Below are 23,827 nucleotides of genomic sequence, written 5' to 3'. Positions count from 1 at the left end.
CTATCTGCAAAGACTTAAAAAGTTATAAAATAGAATATAAATCTCCAATTTCTTTTATTGCAGCCTTTCAAATAGATGAGCTGTCCTAAAATACACAGAAGCTATTTCGATCAGATTGATTTCGGTTTCGAAGAAGTAATTTTCTAACAGAATTATCTCATGATAGACGTATTGGCACGTCCTTTCGGTCCGCGTATCGAAGTTTGGTTCTTCATCTGGTTGATAACCTTCAACCGGTCTTTCCCCCTCCATCTAAGAAACTCTAAGTTGAGCGAGCGATTCTATGCCAAAATTTGGGACTCAAAGCTGGCTTCGCGCTACTTGGGGTCCCCTGGGTAGATTTCGCGGCACGGAGCCCTTATCTAAAGTCTCGATCGCGTTTACGTCAGTTGGAGATACACTCGAAATAGATGAACTCTTGGCCTAGATCCCTACGCGTCGGTCGTTTCGATGGACGGCCAAACCCAGGCAATAAGGATCTCCACGGAGACTTAATATATATTTAGTATATATATGTATTTATATAGGATGTCCTATAGAGAAGTCGTGCACTTTTATTCGGTTCAAGAATTTTGGAATAATTCAGCTTCATCTATTTTTGCGAAAAAAAAGTCAAAAAGTAAAGAGGCTTTTTTGATCCAATTAAAAATGTCTCTTTACTTTTCGACTTTCCCTCGCAAATGCTTTTATAACGCAATTTAAAATCAAAATTCTGATATAATATTTTAAATTTAAGAGAGAAATATCAGGTATTTTTATATTAAAATAATTATATATTATTTTTACAATATTCGCCGTATTGTAGCTTTTCTAACATTTCTTTCTTTAATCGGTTAATATCTGGCTCAGAAAAAGTACGCGATCTCCGAAACATCCTGTATATACATATCGATTGTACGTATAGGTATATCTGTGTGCTTATGTGTGTTGCTATTTTTGGCCGGATCGAGATACGACCCCAGGAGCTATCGGTGCAGCCGTTGGTTGTCGCGAAATCCGGAAGCCGCACCCGTTTCGACGGCTGGACGTCGACGGTGCGGCCCCTTTCTTTTTATGAAACTTCCGATAAACGTCCGCTGCCAAGGATTTTTGTTTCATCCGTCAATCTGTCCAAACCGAGGCAGCGCACGACACACTTTTACTTTCAGAATATTATTATTAAATTTTTTCCCTTGGTTTCTCATTTATCTTCAATTAATATTCTTTTAATCAAAGTGTGAATTATGCAACTATTTTAACATTCAAGAGATAAATTAATATTAACGTAATCTGAATTCTTATCGCAAATACAAATTTCAGTTACGCATTCTAATTTTTGGCATTTTAATTCAAATGCTCTGACTTTTCTCCAATTCAAATTCTGATTTTTATATGGATTATAATTTTTGTTAGAGATTTCCATGCAATTTTTTTCGATTTAAGTTTACATGAAAGTTTACATGCAACATTATTTTTTATCTTATCTACACAGTTTTTACATTCTCGCCAGACGTGATTCATGTCACCAAATATCGAAAAGATATGGATGCACGTAAATCGTCAGGCTACGGCGGACAGGTCTACAGAGTGTTTCCCCTCTAACTATGGCAGCTCGGAACTTCCGGTCAGAACATGTCGATAGAGACAAGCCACACCATTAAGCGTCGTGATACACCATACAAATCACGTCGATCCACGATTTATGGTCCATTCTCCCTCTCGCAATCGCGTTATCAGCGCCGATGGTTACGCGCTCAAAACGAGGCTTCTCCATGAAAACACGTTGTTGCGACAGTATAAAAGGGCTATTCCCTTTTCCCATGTTAACGAATGCATCAGAAACACGTTTTGATCTTCAACAATATTCTCATATTCCAGATTTCACTCACAGATTACTCACATATATCGCAAATACAATTCGCACAATCGTATAATTTATATGCTGATTGTAAAATCATTTTACTGAATATTCTTCGTTCAGTGTTAATATTAAAAATTTCTTTCCTCTCATTCTACATTCTTTAGCTAAGATTTTATTATTTTTCTTCCCTTCTTCACAATTTTTACTTTATTTTTATAAAATACTTATCAAATATATATTCTTTTCAAAATAAAAAACCTGCTAGCGCTTCTATCCACTTGATAATAATAAAACTATGATTCAAATTAATGTATAATTTTTTACAATTAGAATATTTGTATTCGAGAAGAATGTACATGATGAGATTTTTGTGTTTTGAAAGCTCGAAAAATTTCCAAATAAAAAATTCCAACGATATATATGCACATATTTGCAAATATTTGTGAAACTCCTCGGAAATTACTAACATTCAAAATATTATTTCTAACTGGACAAAACTATTATTATAGAGAATCGTAATTATTTTTAATATTTATTCTAATATCTATGGTTTAGATTTTAGACAAAGTTCGCGACTTTTAACACTTTGAATATTAGTTCGGGATTGCTCAGGGAAACGCTATACTATGCTGGGAAATTAGTCTTCAGCTTTTCACACCATAATCCATCATGATAGATATGAGAATATAAGCTTAATCCGCTTTTATTCCTAGCCATTATTTCCATTGCATCTTATTTGCATTCTAGTTTCTCCACGATCCTCCCAAACAACATACATCACATATCTACCAAATTGAGACAGTATTTTCATTGATACGTAAATTTTTAATATTTCATTTAATTTTTTAGTACAAATTTTTGTTCAATGTTCACGTAATGCGTGATGATGATATTCGTTCAGAGATTCCAGCAATATTAGAGATTTTTACATTTGATTAAAATACATACACCACATACATAAATAAATATTATTTTTCTCTCTGTGTAGGAGATAAAATAACAAAGTTATCAATGAAACATATAACATAGATATGATGGAAATCGAGTAAAATTAAAATAGAAACAAACTGTGACGTTAAAAAATAGAAAATAATTTAAAGGATGTAAGAAACAGTTTTTATAAAAATTTCTAATGTTATTTCACGCAGTACGTTAACATAAATCCCATTCATTTTTTTTGTCTGATAACAATCCGCTCGTTACAGATCGTGCTCCCTATTCCTGTTTTTATTTCTCGTCATTCTCAGCTTTCTTCTTGTTCTTTATTAATGTCAGGAGTGCCGGCGGTATACTACCACGGAACAGGAAGTGAGAATGCAAGCCGCGCGTATACGGAGGCGCCGATGCAACATGTCCAACGCAATGCACTCCGGAAGAAATGTATGAAGTCGACATTCACTTTGCTCGAAATACGCACCGAAACATTTCCTTCTCTCTCTCTTCGTTTGTCTGTCTATCTTTCACATGCGCACGCACACTTATACACACACACATACACACACACACACACACACGCTCGCGTACCCTTTTTCGCCATCATCATTCTTTCTCTCTTTTTCTCTCTTTTTGTCTGAGGGAAAAAAAATCCCTATCTCGCTCGCGATCACTCGGAGTACAATCATTTCTTCTCGAATCGTTCTACCTCGTTTATCGCGTTTCGTATGTTTCTCTGCCTTCGTCTGTTCCGTACGGAAAATGCATATTAATACCGAAGTGCATTTTGATGCACCGAGAGCTACTCCAGGGAGTCTCGCACTGTAGTTTCGACGGCGATCGATACCTTTAGGTTCCATTATTGCCACAGCCAGTCGATGCATCCGAATCGAAACCGTAGTCGTGGCGGTAAACGCCAACGCGGTTTCGAGCATCCTCCCTCAATGGAGAAAGCTGATACCGCCGATACGAGCAAAAGCTTTTTAAGTGCCTAGAGAAAACACCTGTCACAATTTTCGGCGACGTGTGGCGCTTCCGTTACTTCCGACGTGTTTTCTTACACGCGCTTGTCCACTGTACGTAATTTCGCGATAGAAGAACTATCTACACGACTATTTAAGAGCCACTTTTCTATACTTCTTCGAGCGTCGAAGACGAGAGGCAGAAGTTACACGCATACTACGAGGATCGTTGACATCCTCGAACGAAACTCGAAAACAGGAGAGACGATTGACAAAGCAACACACTCGGATAAATTACTCTCTATTCTGTTTTCCTTTCAGTCATTCATCTGGCGCGCCATCACTTCTCTGTTCATTCTATTCTTTTTTTTTAATTTTTTTTTTTTCAACATATTAGCTTCCAGACTATTGTCGAGTGATAGTCGATGGAAATGAATAGCGAAATCACATACGCACGTTGCAAATGTGGCGCAGTTGTGACCGAAGTTTTATGTTTCAGTGGATCTAACCAATGGACAGCTCACTCCAAACAACAACACGCCCTTACTTACACAAGCACTTTCTGGTACGTCTTAAAAGTCTTTCTTCTTCACGCTGCGAACGTAATGCGCTTTCTCGACTCGCTTCGTCGCCCTGCGATCGATTTGCCCGCAAACAATTTTGGCTAACAGTGGCTTTTTCATTAACCAGTCACGCGAGTTTGCGAGCAATAAAGATCACGTATGTTTGGAAAGAATGCTTTGCTATCGCATCGAATGACATACCGCGATAAAATGTTAAACGCGGTATTATGTTCGAATTGAGCATCGTTTTTGCCATGTCATTTCAATATCGTTCAGTATTTTCGCAAATTGAATTCCGGTTACACAGAAGGGGAATAATTTTGCGAAAGATTGTTCTTTAATGTTTCCAATTTCGCCATTTAATGTGTTATTTAATAGACAGTTCCCATGAATCAATCTCCATTTACCGAAACAATAACAGAGAAAGATTCCGATTGGCGATCTGTAATTTCAGAAGGCGATTTTCATTCATGAACGCGAATAGCGGAAAGCATGGTTGCTTCGTTGAGCATGATTATTCTGCATGATTGTTCTATGTAGAATCATTTTTGCCTATTATTATCGAATATCGCGAGTTTCGATTGATTAATGAGAAATCAATGGAAATTCGTGAAAAGCCTACAACGCTGATTGCATTCGTTGATTTACAAGATGCGAATAAAGTAAATGAGACTGTATTATGTCACGGAATCACATAATTTTTCAGTTTCGCAACATTTTTCAATTTTAAATTCATTTTCTTCACGCGTCGCCGTGAAGTTATTTCGTACAAAAAAATGTCATTCAATTCTAATGCAGATACCGTCTCGTTACTTTTTTCATTCCCCCATTCTTGCGTGACCCACGTCCCGTTGAATTGCTGAAAAAATCGTAGGTAAGAAAACGAAAGAAAAGAAGAGAGGTAGGCGGCTCCCAAGAGAAGTGTCGCACGCGTGAGGGCGCCAAGATGCCGGCAGCGAAATACGCCTTTGCTCTTTTATTTTATTTTTTTTTCTTTTCCGTCGTTTCCCCATCTAGAATCTGCCCCCGATCTGCCCGCCGTCGCGCCGTCGTGCCGTCCGCAATCTCCTCTCAAATAAATCAAACTTTTGAATCGCGCCTATCCTTCTCCCCGCGCCGCGTTCCCACGCGCTTTCCCCCCTGCGCCGACACAGAACTTTGTAACCGGCCGCCATTGTCAAGAGTTTAAAAGCTGAATGGGTTTTTAGATTGTACGCTCAGGCGTTTTCGGTTTCCCGTGGACCCGCCGCCACCGCGGCCCCTCCTCCCCCCTCCCTCCCCCTTTCCCCACGCCCCCGTCGAGAGAGAGTTTCAAATTCTTCGCGTACCGCCCGCTTACAATCTCCTTCCCTTCGCCGAAACTTCTTCCTCTTCTTCTTACTCCTTGTTCTCGTCGTCTTTTTCCTCTTTTCGCTTTCGCGACCGCCGTTAATCCAAAAGTACGCTCCATATGACATTTATGCGAACTCTCGCGAGAACAACGCGGGCGCGCAATATACGGGATCGTTCAAGTCAGATGCATTAATCTCCGCCGCTTCTTATTGGTTATCTGTCAGAGTTTTTACGAGTGTTAAAGTTCCAGAATGCGAACGACGCGCCGAGAAAAGACAGCTTCCCCGTGCGCGATACAGTTTCGTGAGTAGCGCGGAATAGTTTTGCCCTGATTTCGCCCCTTGTTACTTTTATTCGCGAAGTATTGAGAAACGCGGAGGGCAGTCGTTGGCAGGATTAAGAAAGAAATATTCGAAGAAAGAAAATAGCTTTCACAAACGCAGTAATTGCATTAGTATTTAATCCTATTTATTGTGTATTGTGTAGTATGTGTACGACGTGTTAGCGTACTGCAAACAGAAACTTCTAAGACTAACATATATTTTTCTTAAAGACAAATCTTAAAGGAGAAGAAGCATGATATATGAAACGTTAAAAAACCCAAAATATTAGATTACTAAAAAGCACCGGTGTTCATTTGTTTAAAGGGAGAAGTTAGCTTTTGTCTAAATTACTTTTGTTTTTCTGCCAACAACTGAATTTGGTGCAAAGGAGAATAAACCTATTTTCTAAAATTCTTCATGGAAAATCTTAAGATGTTTCAATTGAATTTTAACTGACATGTGAAATAATTTATTATTTAAAGGGTTTTCTTACTTTCAATTCTTATTGTATTTTAATATCAGTTTTATAAGAAAACCTAATTATTATTCTAAAAATATTGACACGAACTCGATGTTGTATTTATTCTTCATTGTGCCAGACTCTATGATTGTCCGCATTACTGCAATTTTCCTCGCTTCTCTTGTTTGTATTCTCACGGAATCTTTAACTTTGAGAGCCGAACGCGAAATGGGGTAAGTTTAGTTTTCGTCGCTTGGCCTTTCTAATCGAATCAACCGTATCAATTTTTGCCCCATTTGACTTCTTAACTTCACGAGGGGAAATTGATCCTCGTGCATATCGAACATTAGAGCAGTAATCATAGTCGAAAGCCTGTTGTATCTCGTAATTTCTCAAATCCATCGCTATCACTGCCTCGTGCGATTGCGTTGCTTGTCCCAGCGACGTGTTGTACAATGTCATACATATGTATATGTGCAAGGCGCTTTTTTTTTTATTATCTCTATGATCGTACGTAAAGGCTGCCTTGCAATGTGCTTCATGAGTGTCTTCTTTTCTCTTCCTTTCTTTTTTTTTTTTTTTTCTTCAATGAAATGCATTGCGCGAAAATTCGTTAAACAAACTCTATCCTTCTCCTTGTATGTAATGTATGTATCGCGATACGTACTCAACGTAATCGTATTTGTAATCGTATTTGTGCGATCGTTAAGCGCGCAAAACACATGCACAGTCCTCGAAGTAAGGTAGCCCAAAGAACTTCGTCGTTCGCTTTCACACAAATGTGAATTCATTACAATAAACATCACATTAGTATACAAATTAAAGAATTTTATCTTTAATGAGATTTAGCTCACTAGAATATATCGTAATGCAAGCGAAATGAGTTTGATACTAGCAAGCGGAAAGAGGCGAAAAAAACTAAAATCTAGAGGCGAACGCCAACCACGAACGGAGCAACCACATGCTTCAAGGTACTTGCATGGAAGATTCCCAAAAGGGATAAGGCATGCAATGCTCGTATCACTATCACGGGCAGAATGAAATAATCAGAATTTTCACCGTTATTTTCCAATGATTGTCTCCAAATGTGTTTAATTGTTGTGAAATATTATGCTCTACAATTACTCGAAAATTGAACGCGGTTTTATGTCATTTGATAAAGTTAAATGAAAGATATGTCTTCTCAATCTAAAATCTTCTCAAATCCTCAACTATCATAATGCAATCAAAGCTAATTTCAACGCCATTCATCCACAATTTACATTGCGTCTTAGCATAGATCATAAAAAGATCCATTTCTCACTAACATAACTCATTAACATGAAACTAGATAAGAAATAGTTAGTCCATTAACAAAGTAACAATCAAATTGAATACAGCGATGATATTGCTCCAAATTGGGAAGCAGTAGTTGAGGATTTCGTGAAATTATTTTTGATTGGTATTGCTTGGGTGAAATCTAATTCGAAAGCAAATCTATGAATATTTCGCGTACTCCGTGAAAGACGAGGGCGAGCTTCGCCGAGGATCGTCCGCGATCACGACGTATGCTCGCTCGATCGGGTTAAGAGAGGATGAACATTGACGCTGGTTCGTTCCAGTGATGAACAACTACCAGGCGGCCGCAGCGCAGGCCGGATTCCCACCGGCGTCGCCGCACGCCGCCGGCGGCCACGGTGGGCCGCAGGGCCGATCTTTCCCGGCGGCCAATTCGCCGGGCCCAATTGACATGTACAGCTCGAGCGCCGCCGCCGCAGCAGCAGCCGCAGCCGCGGATTCCGCAGTCGCAAGCTACGTCCAGGCCGCAGCTAGCCCGCAGCCCCCCACGACCGCGTTCCCCGCGATCGCCGTATCCCGTGCCCCGCTCAACTACAGTCCCGTAAGTCCACTTAATGCTCCCTCTTTGTCACCGGATTGGGCCCTTCCCGACATAGATGGAACGAAAGGAAGAGCGTGGTCTTTTTTATGGTGGTGAATTTGGCATTTCGAAAATCTCGTAGCGTTTTTTTTTTTTTTTTTTTTTTTTTTTGTCGCATAACATTCATCCAGTCGGTTTTGTTCCATGATTGACAATATAAGCTACACAATTTTTTGTATTGCGTCAAAAACAAGTATGTCGTTTTCCCTTTCGTGAATGGAACTTTGTCAACTAAATAGAATTTTTTTTACTCAATCAAATTTATATATATATAGAATAGTTGACATAGATGCGAAAAACCATTGAAAAAAATCAGAAATAGTAACTGCCAGATTCAGCTAGAAACTATTGCAAAAAGAAACTAATCAAAGGAAGCTTCTCTATTTCATTTTAATGGATATGAAATTATAATGGACATGAGAAATAATGAAAAATTTCTCATACATTTTCCATAAATATATGTACTTTTAAAAAATATTTATAGCTATTAAAGCAAATTATCAGAATAAATGATTGATAAAAAATGTATATTTGCTTTTTCATATTAAAAAATGTATATAGCACGCATTAATTAAGAATGCTGTATTTAATGCTGATATGAAATATTGTTATGTTAAAGAATTATCTGACTATCGACCAAGCTCTTTATCATTTCGTTCCATATTGCAATTTCATCAGCTTTATGCATCTATGAAAAGCAAATATGGGTATAATATCCCGTGCAAACATAAATTATATTTAATGCAAGTCATTATCAATTTTACCAAAATTGCTTCTACGTACATATTATATGATTGTACGCTTTATACATTTTGTATTCTAATTCCATATTTTATGAGTATGTCTCTAGTCCGTCAGGTATAGTATAACAATTATTACATTGACTCGTATCGAAGATATATTTAATATTATTTCTAGGATTTTTCTCTAATCTGTTATTATCTACGGTGTTAATATGTTCAACATATGCCCAAGACTTCCAGTGTAACATCACGTCCTTTGTACTTTTTACTTATTATTATCTTGTCGAATTATGATAAATATAGCACAAAAAAGAAACTACAACCTCAAAGGCCAAGTACCGCAATTGCACGCTGCAATTTTAGATATGCAGGCGAACGTAAGGGTTAATCTTTGGCGCTCATCCTTGTGTAACCATCATAATTTTCATGGAATGGTTGATAAGACCGGTATCTTGTCCTGTTTCAGGGACCTCTAATACCAGCGGCGTTCACTAATGGCTACCATTGAGCCTTGTCAAGACCTAATAGCAGGTATGTATGCCATTGACAGCATTTTGTCGAATAAGACTTTATGTTGAAACAAATTTACTTGACACTTGTCAAAAGTATTTTATATTCAACATTTCTTCTCCTACTTCACTATTTTTGTACAGTATTTATCTGTCACGATTTTTATCACGAAACAATTCTACATAACAGAATATTAATAACAACAGCAGGAAAACGAATATCAAACAATTCATTTGATATTAAAAAAAAAGACAAAAGTAATCTTTCACACATTTGAGAAAAGTTTTACGTGAATCTTGAACGATTAAAACTGGCCGTGAAAGAAATACCTAATTTGTTGAATCCTTAATTTTTTTCACCAGGATGGACGAGACGGCAGAACGCAGCACGGTCGCCTGATATAATAAGCAACACGGAGGATTTAAGACAGCTATAACACAATGAATGATCTCTGGACGAAAAAGAAAACACACACACGTCTATTACAAATGATGATCGAAAGTTGCAATATATTTGAGCAAAATTTGCTCGAAAACAGATAATAGTCGAGCAGACGACAACGATCAAGTAAGATCCATTCGATATAACTTCAAAGTTCAGGTTGTAAACAACTGGAATATAATATTACGCGAATAATACATATAACGCATTAAGAAAGAATTTAGAGCATTAAATCCAAGCAGTTGGATGCAACTGTAGTTAGAGAAAAGAAAATGAATACTGTTGAAGCAAAAGGAGAAAATTAATACAACGGGGAAGACGTCCAGAGAAGAACAAAGAAAAAAAAAAAAAACGCAAAAAGAACGGCAGGAAGACCGACTGTCAGACAGAAACAGGAAGAGGAAATAACGCGCGCTGCAATAGGCTAAACTATGGCCGAAACTGCGTATTGACGCCAGCCCGTTCTCCGACATTAATAAAAAGAATAATAATATAATAATAATAAATTAAATTAATATTATTAATTGCTAAATATTTAAGCGGTTAAGTCTAGAATATATAAATAGTATATATATATATAAAAATATAAATATATATATACATATATATATATATATATAAATATATAAATAATTGATAATTATTAGACGATAACGTATGATTTCTAGTATTTAAGGCAGATAAAGAGACGGAAGAGATACCAACTCTCACGAATATAATAATTATAACTATTAATTATTACATGATTACTATGGCGATTGCAATTATTAATGAGCGCCATGTACTGCGCGTGCCCGCATAAATATATTACATAATGATAGGCACATACACATTACGCGTTCACACCTGGGAAAGACTTTGTTTTTGAGCTTTCAAGTTTTAATCGTAAGCGCGAGGAGGTTTAAGGAATTTAATCGCGGCCGAGAAGGACGATGACGCGGAGAAGAGAGAAAAGGATAAAAGGCTGATGAAAAATTAGAATGGATAAATTAAGGGATCTTTTTTGCTGCTCTTTCTCTGCGCCTCCACTTGCAAATTCAAGCTCCTTCTTCTCTCCCAACGTGCCTTTTCGCTAGCTACATGGCGGAACGGTGCTTCTTTCCTATCCTGTCGCAGTTCTGCTTTCCCGGGTGCGTAACGAATTAACAAAGCAAAAGAATATAATGGCGCGCGAATGAGGGAGTTATATACGTAGGCGTGTTATATATTTGACGTCACGCTATTAGCATTTCTTGCGGGAGGGAAAAAAAACATGCAAGAATATAGCGTTGAGAGATGATGAGAGGCGCAATAGCGGAAGACTTTCAGGAGGGAAAAAAAAAATAGTACTAGATAATATCATTAGAATCACAGAGTAGCGAAAGTTCTTTAGTCGCATTTCGTCGACGAATCCGTCGTTTATATCCCAATAAATAAACACGATTACTTAATGCATGTATATAACGATTGTGTATAATTATAATTATAAATTTTATAAAAGAATACTGTGTTTTATGGCAATAAACATGTTTCGCGGTGACTGAAAGAATTTTAGAAGCTATCATTAATAATTTCTTTATTGTTGTATTAACTGTAATATTCAATTACGTTACGGCAAAGTCGCTCAACGCGACGTCGATGGCCTTGCTTTCAAATTAGGGATATAAATGGCGTTGATTTGTGCCACTGCGTAATTCTAATTGACACTGAACGCTCGCTTCAAAGTTCCGCACGGAGCTTCCGTTTACGGAAGCGCCAGACGATGTGTGTGGATGTTATGAATCGGCCACTGTATAGCTTTAAAACCGATTACATGCAGTAATTATCTCATTACATATATACATATATTACGCGTATGCGAATTACTGTATTATTGATTTAAAATAATGCCGTATATGCATGACCCTATAGACAAACCAACACGATGGAAGCGAAAGAAGACACGAGAGTTTCTTTCAATCGTAAACAACTGTAAGACACTTTACATAAAACACACGCACACGCGCATACACGACGAAAGCTACGACACACGCTTCACATCCCCGGCGTCTAATCGTCTAAGGCTGAGTTACACCGATAGTCTGGATTAACTAACTCCGGTTAGCGTAGAGATTCATTGTCCTTCACTAGATTATAATCCTACTTAACACAGACAGGCAGAAAAAAAAATTAGTTAACCAGCGTCGGTGTTAACCAACGTAGGTGCAAACCTAAGATTTATACAGAAGGAGATCAAACGATCAGAAACAGATCGAACTAAGAAAGAAAGCTAGTAAATATATACATATACATATAGAGATATCGCGCGTAATCTTCGTCCGCGATGTACAGAGCATCAATTGACGGTGCGCTTCAAATGCTAACTTAAAGGGTGGACGAGGAGATAACTGAGAGAGAGAAAAAAAAAAGAAACAAAAAACCTAAAATTATACGGAGAGAAAGATGGAGAGTGAAAGGGAGAGAGAGAAAGAGAGAAAGCCGAAAAAAGCGTGCGTGAGAGTACGAAAGCGGGCATCCTTTAGGATTAAAACGTGCGGTCGCTAATAGCGTCGCGATTAGATCTAGGGATTAAACGGGCTAGCGAAGAAAGACATAAACGTGAGAGTGAACATTATATTGTAATCTATATATCGCAAACAAAAAAAAAATGGCTGGACATCGGATGTTACGTTCATTCGCGCTTCCAGTAATACAATTCTGGATGTCAAAAGAGGCCAGAAAATTTCGCTCGACTAAAAATGAGAGGTCGGCTTCTTTCAAAATTCGAGCTTCAATTGGACTACGTTATACGATACAGAAACAGGCGACATTTCGGTCGAAGTGTCGCATTTTTGAATCGTTTTCGCGAATTCTTAGCGAGCGCGTTACTTCGTGCGCTCCTCTTTCTTTCAGACGACATCACTTAACTCTAGATTGCATAACGCAGTCCAATCGACGTGTGAATGAGCAGAGATTGATAGATTCCAATGGAGTATTCGTGATTGGGATTTAGATTAACTTTGTCGTGACCTTGTGATATTGCGCGGAAAGACGAGAGGAATTTCAATTAGCGTGAGAATAGAATTGATTCTCCTAGGTACGAGCTTCCTGGACGATTGAGAGCGATCGACATTTTTTAGTGTTATTTTTTTCGAATAAACCAAACGATCCATTTCTATGGAAATTTAATGAATGGATATCACACTACGAGTTGATCACCAACACTTGTAGGCTAAGCTGCATCAACAGTCTCGCTCAATTAACTCTGAGTTATCAGTTTGATATCTCTTTCTAGATTAAAATCCTATATAGCTATAATATTGACAATGAGAGCAAATTTCATGTTAATCTTGATTATTATCAACCAACGTAGATACAAATAGTTAAGTCTCTGTTATGCGGGCGTTTTTTGCCACGTATTGCAGCACACTAAATGTCATTGCGTTCTACGAATAAACGATAGTAGATAAATCGTCTCTCAAGTGTACCGAAACTTTCCAATATTTAGAACAAAGGTTGCACGCATAAAAAGGCCTGAAATTATTATATACTGCGGTAAAATGAAATACATTTAAACATAATGCATGAGTATGAGAAACTCCAACATATTGATGAAGAGTTTTCGAAGAGGTTCCTCCCTTCTTTCTGACGACAAAGGCCACGTCTTAACAAATTATGCGCGTAATTTATACGACTGAAATATTCGTGTTTCGTTAATATCGCTAAATAAACGGTTCCTTATTGCACATTATCATTATTATAATTGAATTCAAGGAAGAGTCATCGATCGATTAATTATAATTATATAAATGACTATACGCGCGACCTATTATGTGCGTGCTGTTATTATTATTGCATTAAACAACAGGGTAAACAAAAAAAAAGAGAAAAATAGAAGTAACTTTAAATTGGTACGTGCGTCACGTTGAACGGCAACCATTTTGTTTTTTTTTCGGGTGAACGTGCACGCAACACAGGAAAAGAGAGTAATATTGCGCGCAAACGAGTCAATTCTTAACGAACGTTAGCAATACATTTTCATGACCACAAAGAGACGTACAGCGACGGGATGATGAAGGCTAAGACGTATTGACAGAAGTCATAGTATTCTTAAGTTCCTAAATTATTCGCGCGATGCGTAAAACTCGGTTTGTTTGAAAAAAATAGTGTATCGAGGCTGGAGAAAGGGAGATGAAGTGAAACAAACTGCGATCGCGTGTGTCACTACATTTTGTATACGTCCCATTTCCATAAGCAAAACAAAATGGTAGCTGTCTCGTTATGTCTCAGAGATTGATGCAGCGTAAAAAGAAGCGTGATATCTTCAAAAACAAATGTTCAAAATAGATATATTGCATAAGATATAAAAAAGCGATTGACCTTATCCGGACAATCGCTTTTTTGAATCAAAAAAATAAGTGATTTTAGTTGGAATAATTATTATTTAATAAGCAAAAGTTAAAATATTTTAGATGCATTAAAAATAATAAACAAAATATCAAAATAAATCCAATACATCTTTCTTTATCTGTAAAATTTAAAAATAGAAGTTTTGATTGCCAAATTAAAATCATTGGCTAAATATATCGTATATAAATACGTTTAAATATCTTCTAAAGTAGAGATAGTTTGTGACTGCAATGTCATTTTTTATTTAACTGGTTTGAAAGAATTCATATGCTTACGATTTATCGCAAACTTTAAATAACTTTTTAACGGCTATTACGTTAATTAATAAATTATATTATATCAAAATTATGCTATCAGTAAAAATTTTTGTTAACGATTGTTAAATAACTATATTTTCTCAATATTCCATATATTTATCTAATCTATTTAAATGTCATTAAAAATTACTTATTAATTATTCATAAATTGTTTTAAACATTTACATAACTCTTTCTTAAACTTATATCTATTTCATAAATTCTTGCAGTTACAAAATATCCTCTACTTTAAAACTACGAAAGTACATTCGCGCGTTCTTGTTCTCTCGTTCTCTACTCGTTTCATTTGGCGATTTTGTTTCCTTATGCAACAACAATGCTAGATATTACTGGATAAAATTCGAAGCTTTTAGCACTCTTAGTGTTCATCGCGCACTTTAATACATACTTTATTTTGATTCGATTTATATTTCGATTGGCGGAGATGGATTGCAGGAATACGATACAACGGTGTCGGCCGTAGCGACATATATACTTTATATGAACAGTTACAAATAAGAAAACAAGATGTTACACGGGTGAGCTTCGTTGCGGAAGCGTAAAGATTAATACAAGTAACATGCACATACACATACATATAAACAAGGAATAACACCAGCTCAACAGAACGTAGAGCGTATGTAAATGCGAGTTTCATCGTACGTAGGCTTAAGAAAAGACGCGCGAGATCGCAGTGAAGAAGACAAAAAAATATTTAAAAAATACATATACATATATATATATATATGTATATATATATATATATATACATAGGAAAAAAGAGAGAGGCAAAAGCAAAGCAGAAAAGAAGGTCTCAGTTAAGCGTACAAGCTGTAACTTTCCAAGATAGAGACGAGAAAAACCGAGAGAATTCCGGATTGTTCGCACAATGTCTACTCGATGGATAGTAGTTTAATGTTCACAGCGGGTTTTGGACAAAAAAAGTTTAGCGTGTTCTATCCTCGATCCGACGACGGAATTATGAAGTTTTGTTCCCGACCGCTAAAATCTTCTCGCAAAAAGTTACAAATGCCACTGTGTTTCTCCCTTAAAGTTCATAGCGCTTCTTTTTGCGCAAATACCGATACAATTCCGGAATACGATGTAAACCAAAGTAAAGTATAAAACGAAATCAAGAGGAATAAATTATCGATTCGGTGATCTAGTTCAAAAAGTTGACAATTCAAAAATTTTTTTTCGAACAGCTTGCTTTGAACTCTCCTTCAAATTCTCTTTCAAATCACTTGAAAAATATGATTATAAATCTTTTGTGATTTGAAGTAATTTTTAAAAACCGCCCGGTAATTAACAAGGTCTAAATTGATAGCCAATTGTCATATTTTTCATTGTGTATCACTTTATAAAGCTTAAAATATAGAATTTATAAATCGTCATTATTTAACTCGCTATTGTATAATATTATTAAATTACAATATGCACTTCAAATATAGGATCAAAGAAATTAACATAAACAGATTTAACATTTTATTTGTTTCTTTGCATATCAATAGATTGGTAATTTCATTTATATGTGCTCTGTTGAAATAATTATTAGAAGATTATTTTTTATGTTCGAATTTAACTTTTGTTGAATTGTTAATCTTGTGAACAGGACCATTGAATTATTTACTACTGCCAATCAATCGTCAGAGGAAGTGCCCTCGAAAAAAATTGTATCAGCAGTTTCAAAAACAGATGCAAATTCTGATTGAACCCTTTATGATGACTGTTTAATGAAAGCAGAATACTACGAATGTATATTAATTGTAACTTTTCATATTTTAAGAGTATATTAACCCTCTTCTGCAATATGTAGCGCCATTCATGAAAAGGCAATTACTTATAAACTTATAAGGAGCAACTTTACTCAGATCAATCATATATATTCCTATATATAATACTATTACTTTCAAATCATTAATATTTATCGATTTCTTCATAGTACTCTAATTTCTTTAAACAGTAATATATTTTAATTCTTCTTTACTTCGTCTTTCTCACTTTACATCGGTTTGCTTCGTATCACAATTGCATTATGTTACGACATTAATATATCAAAATGTAAACACTCACCGATAAAACTGCAACAGCAGCTTCGGGATGTTCGAGGTTTCCGGCCTCTCCTGGAAGACCTAAAAAAAAAAATATATATATGTATATATATGTGTATACATAACACACACAGGCAGACAAACTCACACGCACACACACACACACACACACACATATATAAATGTATACATATTCGAAAAAATCTACGATCAATTATTAATTAGAAAGAGACGCGATCGTAATATACAAATAAGTTGAGAAAAAGAGTGAACGAAAGCGAGAAAAAAAGAATGAGTGAGCGAGAAAGAGAAAGAGAGCGAATGAAGAAGAGTGAGAAAAGTATGCAAGGTACAAAAGTATAGAAGAGGAGAGAAAGAGGAAAGAGAAAGAAAGACCGAGAGAGGGAGAGGGAAAGAAAAAGAAGAGAGATGAATTTGTAGGAGAAACAAGAACAAGCAAAATATATGTGAGTATAGTCCATGCGTTTATATTTATAAATATGAAATATATTAATATTGAAATATTACATATATATATCTAGTATATAAAAATATAAATATATAAATATGAATATAAATACATATATAAATACATATATAAATATACATATTAAATGATTAAGAAAAGCAAAAAATATATTATAATTATATATAAACGAGATATATATAAAAGGCGAAAAAAGATATGAGAATTATGAAGATGAACAGATATATTGAGACATTGTTTTATGCATTTGTATATATAGTTATTGATGTTTTAAAGCTAATATACTATTGTACTAAAACTTTTGGATCACCACCGATTGCGATATAATTATTGGGAGGGGGGAGGGAGGGGGGGGCAACGGGGTGGCTAAGGAGGAAGGGTTATGCGCGAGGCGCGGCTAGAGTAGGCTAGATTCTACGAGCCTATTCGTGATTCCCAAGAGCTTTTTTTACAAGACCTATTTAGACGAAAACGAATTAATTATGTGGATATGAGATAGACGAAATAAAATAATACGACGATATCGATCGCTCGTCGTATTCAGCCGCCCCTCGTGCGACCACATATGATATATACATATATACATACGTATAAATAATAAGATAATAATGATCGATATATACATATATACATATATATATATATATACACGATGAGGCGTATAAAGAGAGAAAGAGGAAGGCAAAATCATGCGGAGCAGATTAATTAATTAGTTAAGTAATTTTACTACTCCGTAAATGAGCGGCGAACCGATAGGACGAAAAGTTTTCGAGCACATGGCCGGAGATTGAATGAGAGACGCTAACGTCACACACATACACACATACTTTCATTCGCAAACACATACATAACATACACACACACACACGACATAATCGCAATGATCCAGCTTGCGTCGCGACGTTAATTCTCACTGCGAATCCATAAGAATTATCGTTCAGGTACAAACGAGAAGAGGAAAAAGAGGAAAAAGAGACGTGCGTTATGTAAGCACATATACATCAATGCTGATATCAGAACACCATCAAGAACTTTAAATAAACTTAATTATGAAATATTGTAAGCACACACGCGACACACGTAAATACACACGTGCGCGCTTGTGCGCACGCATATACAAAACATAAAAAAATATTCTATAGATAAAATCAAAGCTATAAACTTATATGAATGATTACGATTAATTGTCGACTCCTTTATGATATTCCGGTATCAGCAAACAGCAGTGTAATCAGATTGGCACACTAAAATTTTGACTCTACCACGGTCCTGCATTCGACCAAGTTCTTTTTCTTCCTCGTTTCTCGCATTGAGGATCGCGTTATTTGAGACGCTGCTGAGTAAAAAGAGTAAAGAAAGAAAAAAAAAAAAAAAAAAAAAACCCGAACGAGTATCGTTCAAGCACACATTACTTCATATGGAAAAAAGCAATATCGAGTAATAATTTAAACGGCGAGGCGCAGTAGCAGATTGCATGCGCAAATCCTTCGTAATTAATTGTTGTTATCGCCTATATCGTGGGTGAAATAAATAAATGAGTATTACGGCGCACCATGCGAGGCGCGTATATAATCCATTATGAAGTTTACGCGAAACTTTTTCCGCGTTTCTGCCTAATCGCGCGGCAATAATTGCCCACACGCACGGATCCATCGTTGAACACGCAAATTACACTCGTTCAAGCTCAAACTCTCGAAACCTACCAGACAAGTTCAAGTTCGGTGAGGACGTACACGGCTTTTCTTCGCGAGCAGATATATAATTAACATTTCAAATTACACACACGTTATTTCGCAAACAAACACATACACACAGACACACACACACACACACACACACAATCGCAAGTTCACATCGTTAAGACACCAATTTGATGGGACTCTGATTAGAGACGTTAACAACACAGTTTCCTAAACTGCGATCAAGGTTTATATAATAATAAATATACACGCATTTGCTACGATAGATAAACGCATACACTGACACACTCACACACACGCACGCGCGTTTACACGGTCAGTACAGGGACACGTTCATACAAACGTAGCACGCACACAGTGAGAAGTCAGATTATAACTTTTCACAGAGTTGTCGATATCGATCCCTCGATCACACTTTTTACGTACTCTCTATTCCTCGACTAAAATACGTTTCCTAGAGCGGATAGTTTAGCGCGTCTTCGCTGCGCGACACGAAATTACGCGTTTGATTTTGGTTTCCTCGAACGCGAGAACCGGCAGCCGGAACAATTTGCAAGGAAATGCGATCGGGTCCTCGTAGCTCTTCCCACAATGTGAACGGCTCGAGAATATCGAACAAAAAGCTCCCTGGAATCCGTAGGTAGTTAAGCAATTATCAAAAAAAAAAAATATATATATATATATATTGTGCAACAGCACCAACAGTTCTCGAGATTACGTGTTTTGCTTTCGGTCGAAGATTGTGTGTCCATTTGAGAAGTTTCTACATCTGCGAGCAACGTGTCAAAAATTTCAGTTAAATGCACACTGTGATTTTTTGTTGTAAAAAATTATTCTCAAAGTATTAAATGAGTGTCTAGATAGATTAATGGCTTAGGTGGATTAGGAAAATACTTTCTACGTTTGTTCTCATGTTGTAAACTTATTCATTTATCGCAATTTACTTTTAAACAATGAAATTCTTAGATTGATTCATTCAAAGTATATGCAAAAAAATTTTACTATGAATAAAAAAATCGACGAACTGAAGCGAGAGAAACCCCAAATGGACACTAAGCTTGACCGTTGAAGCTCACTCTCAGAGAGTAAAACTCTTAAGTAGATAAACCACCCTAAACGCAAACTCGCTTCCTCCACGGGACACGTGCGAAGTTATAAAAACTATCACGCTACCAATCTCGATTGGTATCCTAAAGGCACTTTAAACAAACAAAAAAAAACAAAAAAAAAACAAAAAAAAACACGATCTAATCAGTTAAGAGAGTTAAATAGAATGAGTCTCAAGTCACACGGCCGATTTGGTATCGCGTGTATCTAGTCTTAAGCCTGAATCACGGAGCTGAACAGGACAGAAGTCCTATTAGAATTAATTTTCCTGACGGAAAATTAAGCTTGTTAGTTTCCGTCTGTTGAGTTCTGTTACGATTAGTAATACGTTATTGCTGTCAACATTAATAACATTGCGTTCGCCACTCACGAACTATCGCAACGCTCTTTTCCTTTATTTTCAGTAGCGCTTGTGACAACTCATTCACTGCCGACCGTAGTGCACTGTTGTCTTCGCTCTCACGAGTTCTGAATAGCCAGGCGACGGAAGAGCCGCTCATACAAATAAGAACCGGCAGTGAATGCGTTAAACTTTTTTTTTTTTATTTCGAAACGTGTCCCGGGGAACAATCGTCGTCCCTAAATTAAGTTACTTGCGTTAATGAGGCTTGCTAAGCAGCGATACGTACGATATATTAGCGAAATGACGGATAACGGCGATCCATATTGGGATACGCGCGAATATAATATAAATATAACCCTATATACGATATGTATATACTCTATATGTATCTCGCAAGACATCATGCTACTTATATGACAATGTAATTACACTTTGCGTACGTTCATATGTGCCGTTACACGTAACCGACAACTGTTAATATTCTTCCTGCGTGCAAAAGTGCGAACTTTAGTCAAGATTTGCTAACCGTCGAATTAATCAAACGTCACATCTGGACTCCACCGAAATTATCATTGCTATAATTATTCTAACACATTATATAATTTCTACGAGCGCAGCGATAATTATGTAAGAATAATTTGGTAAAAAATGAGTCTTTTGAAAATGTTTGTTCCCTTTAATCAGCGCTTGTAACTCGTTATTTTGTCGAATGACAAATTACTGGTCGACTTTTTCACAAGATTCATTACTTGCCAAAAGCAGTTTTACAACTGCAAAGTTCTCCATCAGTTCTTTAATTAGTCTTTTGATCCATGAGATTATTCGGTCCATATCTTTGATATAGTTTTCTTTTATGCGATGTCGATGCATATATTTATCGTGTAAGATATCGAATCGTCTGCCATAAGACTAATTTAATTGATGCAATTCAGAAAGATTGAGTAATAATTTGAAATATGCATTTTCTAAAATCTAAATTATATTGTGTTACATTAATTAATACAACGCTTTTGTGCTACTAAAGTAATTCTTTGTACTCTTCGTAATATTTTGATAACTGTGCTATGTCAATCTGCCCATTTAAACGAAAAGGATATGGATGAATATCCTACGATCGCATTTTGTTTAGTTTTCTTGATGTCTAATTCATTAATAATTTGTTACATTGTTACATCATTTAATATTTGAAGTTATAACGTTATCGTTTAAAACTGATATTTATAAAGAATATAGAATTATATAATGACACGATTATTTTATTAACAAAAACACAAAGCAAAAAAAGTTGATTTTATATGTTTTTATATGTAAAATTTACATATCAAGTGAATTTATGACGTGTAACGTAATGTATCGTTATTAATTGTCTGATAAATTTCTATTTTATTTCCTGTACAATAACAATCAGTAATATCGTAATTCACAAGAATTTATGACAATTATGATTGCTGCAAAATAAGTCTTTTGTTTTTCTTTTTGTTTCTGAAAAATCATGTGTAAATATTATTTTAGAAAGTATACACGTGTCATTTTTTATATATTCAGGTGCAATGATGTAAGTCCGTTTACTAAGATTTTCAAGAAAGCGATGACATACAAAATAATCTGCAAACATACTAGCAATTTTTCCGCATTGCATTATTATTAAACGCTAAGTAATTTGTAAGATCTAATTTTATGGTATGTTATTTCGCAACGCCAAATGATGAATTAAGAGGTTTCGTACTATCATTGATTCCGAACGTTAAATTCCGATTTTTTAACAGCGATAAACTATAATGATTCGATAAACGCTTATACTATACATATATATTAGGTCTGATGATGTCTTGTTATTCACATTCGATGATGTGAATAGCGAATGAGGAAAACCAAACTTTCGGGCATAATTTCTGTGATTCGCAGCGAGAGGATCGCAAATAGTGGTAAAGAGGAGTAACGAATGCGAAAAAGCTCGACGGCATGGCACAGCTTGCAATGAGGAAACTTGCAATATAACAAGCAATAACTAAGCCCCTTTTAATTCCATGTATATTAAATGATTATGTGGATGCTTAAACGAGATTTATTGAATTATAAACAAGCAAGCCAAGGGATAAGATGAAATACCAATTTTACATATTCTTACTAATCGTAAACGATTGCAGTACATATAGCGACATACTAAATTATACGATTATGTATTGACTTAAAAGAAAAAGAACAAAAAATGGTATGTATACATAACGATAGGTCGCCTGCGAGCGAGTGGGCGAGCAGACGCTAATCTAATCTACGTAAGTACGTAAAAGTTTCAATTTTACACTACCGATAATAATGACATAACTATAAGACTATATAAGATATATTGATGATTTATAATAATTATAACGTTGTACAGAATATTTATGAAAGGCCCGCTGCTGGGGGGAGAACCGAGCGTCCTCTTCTCGCGGTCAAGATTGTTACGAGAAAGCAAAAGGCATCGTGTTCAATCACTCGAGCAAGATTTGGAAGCGAAAATTAGGTGAAGAAGAGATCGACTCTCTGTCCAAAAGCGGCCAGACTATAATGGATGTTTTGTAAAATAAAAACAAAACGATCGCGGAGTACCGAAGTTCGGGGAAGCGAATCGATCGATTAACCCGATCGATTAACCCGATCGATTGAAGAACTTCGGGTCCGTCGGCGATGCTTTTCTCAAACGGAGAAAGAGGTACGAGATCGTTCGATTGCGCGACACTCGAGCAATTGTGGGAGAATACTCGGTCCCGGGATGTTTAAGTGGGAAACGCGAGATAGAAACAAAAGATAGAAAGTGAGAAATTATCCGCCAAAAGGCGCGAGCAAGGGCCGATAATCTAATTAATTGTGTATGTATACAAACAAAAATAAATATAATATTGCGATTATAAATATTAAACTAATAAAGAATAACAATATTATACCCCTCTGTACATATAAATATATATTATATGATACGATGATTATTGCGATATGATTTATTATAAATATATATACATAAATATAAATATGAAACTCATGAATTCACATTATTATGTTTATTATTGTTTACTTATTATTATTGAAATTATTATTATTGCGATGACGAAGATAATGAAGGATGATGAAGATGATGATAAGGACGATTATGATTATTATTATTATTATGATAATATTATTAATATTTAAGAAAAGGTTCACAACGTGCCGTGTGTATGTGGGAATAAAATATATAATATAATAGACATTGTTCAATTCAATCTAAGGTCTCTGTGATTTATATATGTATATATATTATCTCCTATTAGTGAGATAATATATACATATATATATATATATATATATATATATATATATATATATTATCTCCTATTTTTCCTTTTTCTCAATATATTATTAATTTTTATAAATCATCTTTTTTTTATATTAGATATATTTTATGCAAAATAAAATGTATATCTAATCCCT

General features: G+C 35.7%; 1 protein-coding gene across 11 annotated transcripts in view; it reads left to right on the top strand.

The window, feature by feature from the left end:
• The window catches only part of Rbp6 (RNA-binding protein 6), a 581,361-nt gene extending 557,742 nt beyond the window's left edge, over nucleotides 1–23,619 (top strand). For 9 of the 11 annotated variants that reach the window (XM_012364145.2, XM_067360265.1, XM_067360264.1 and 6 more), the window contains 5 exons: nucleotides 3,116–3,220; nucleotides 4,235–4,300; nucleotides 8,015–8,292; nucleotides 9,541–9,605; nucleotides 9,947–23,619. In XM_012364145.2, coding sequence (XP_012219568.1) covers nucleotides 3,116–3,220; nucleotides 4,235–4,300; nucleotides 8,015–8,292; nucleotides 9,541–9,582 — 491 coding nt within the window. In that variant the 3' untranslated portion in view covers nucleotides 9,583–9,605; nucleotides 9,947–23,619. The remainder of the gene's footprint in view (nucleotides 1–3,115; nucleotides 3,221–4,234; nucleotides 4,301–8,014; nucleotides 8,293–9,540; nucleotides 9,606–9,946) is intronic. The other 2 variants (XM_012364142.2, XM_067360263.1) reach the window with 1 other exon arrangement.
• The last annotated feature ends 208 nt before the right edge of the window (nucleotides 23,620–23,827 follow it).

Source organism: Linepithema humile, chromosome 8 (assembly GCF_040581485.1).
Source record: "Linepithema humile isolate Giens D197 chromosome 8, Lhum_UNIL_v1.0, whole genome shotgun sequence".
NCBI lineage: Eukaryota > Metazoa > Arthropoda > Insecta > Hymenoptera > Formicidae > Linepithema > Linepithema humile.
The sequence above is the reverse complement of the archived record's forward strand: the minus strand, read 5'-3'. Positions and strand labels throughout refer to the sequence as shown.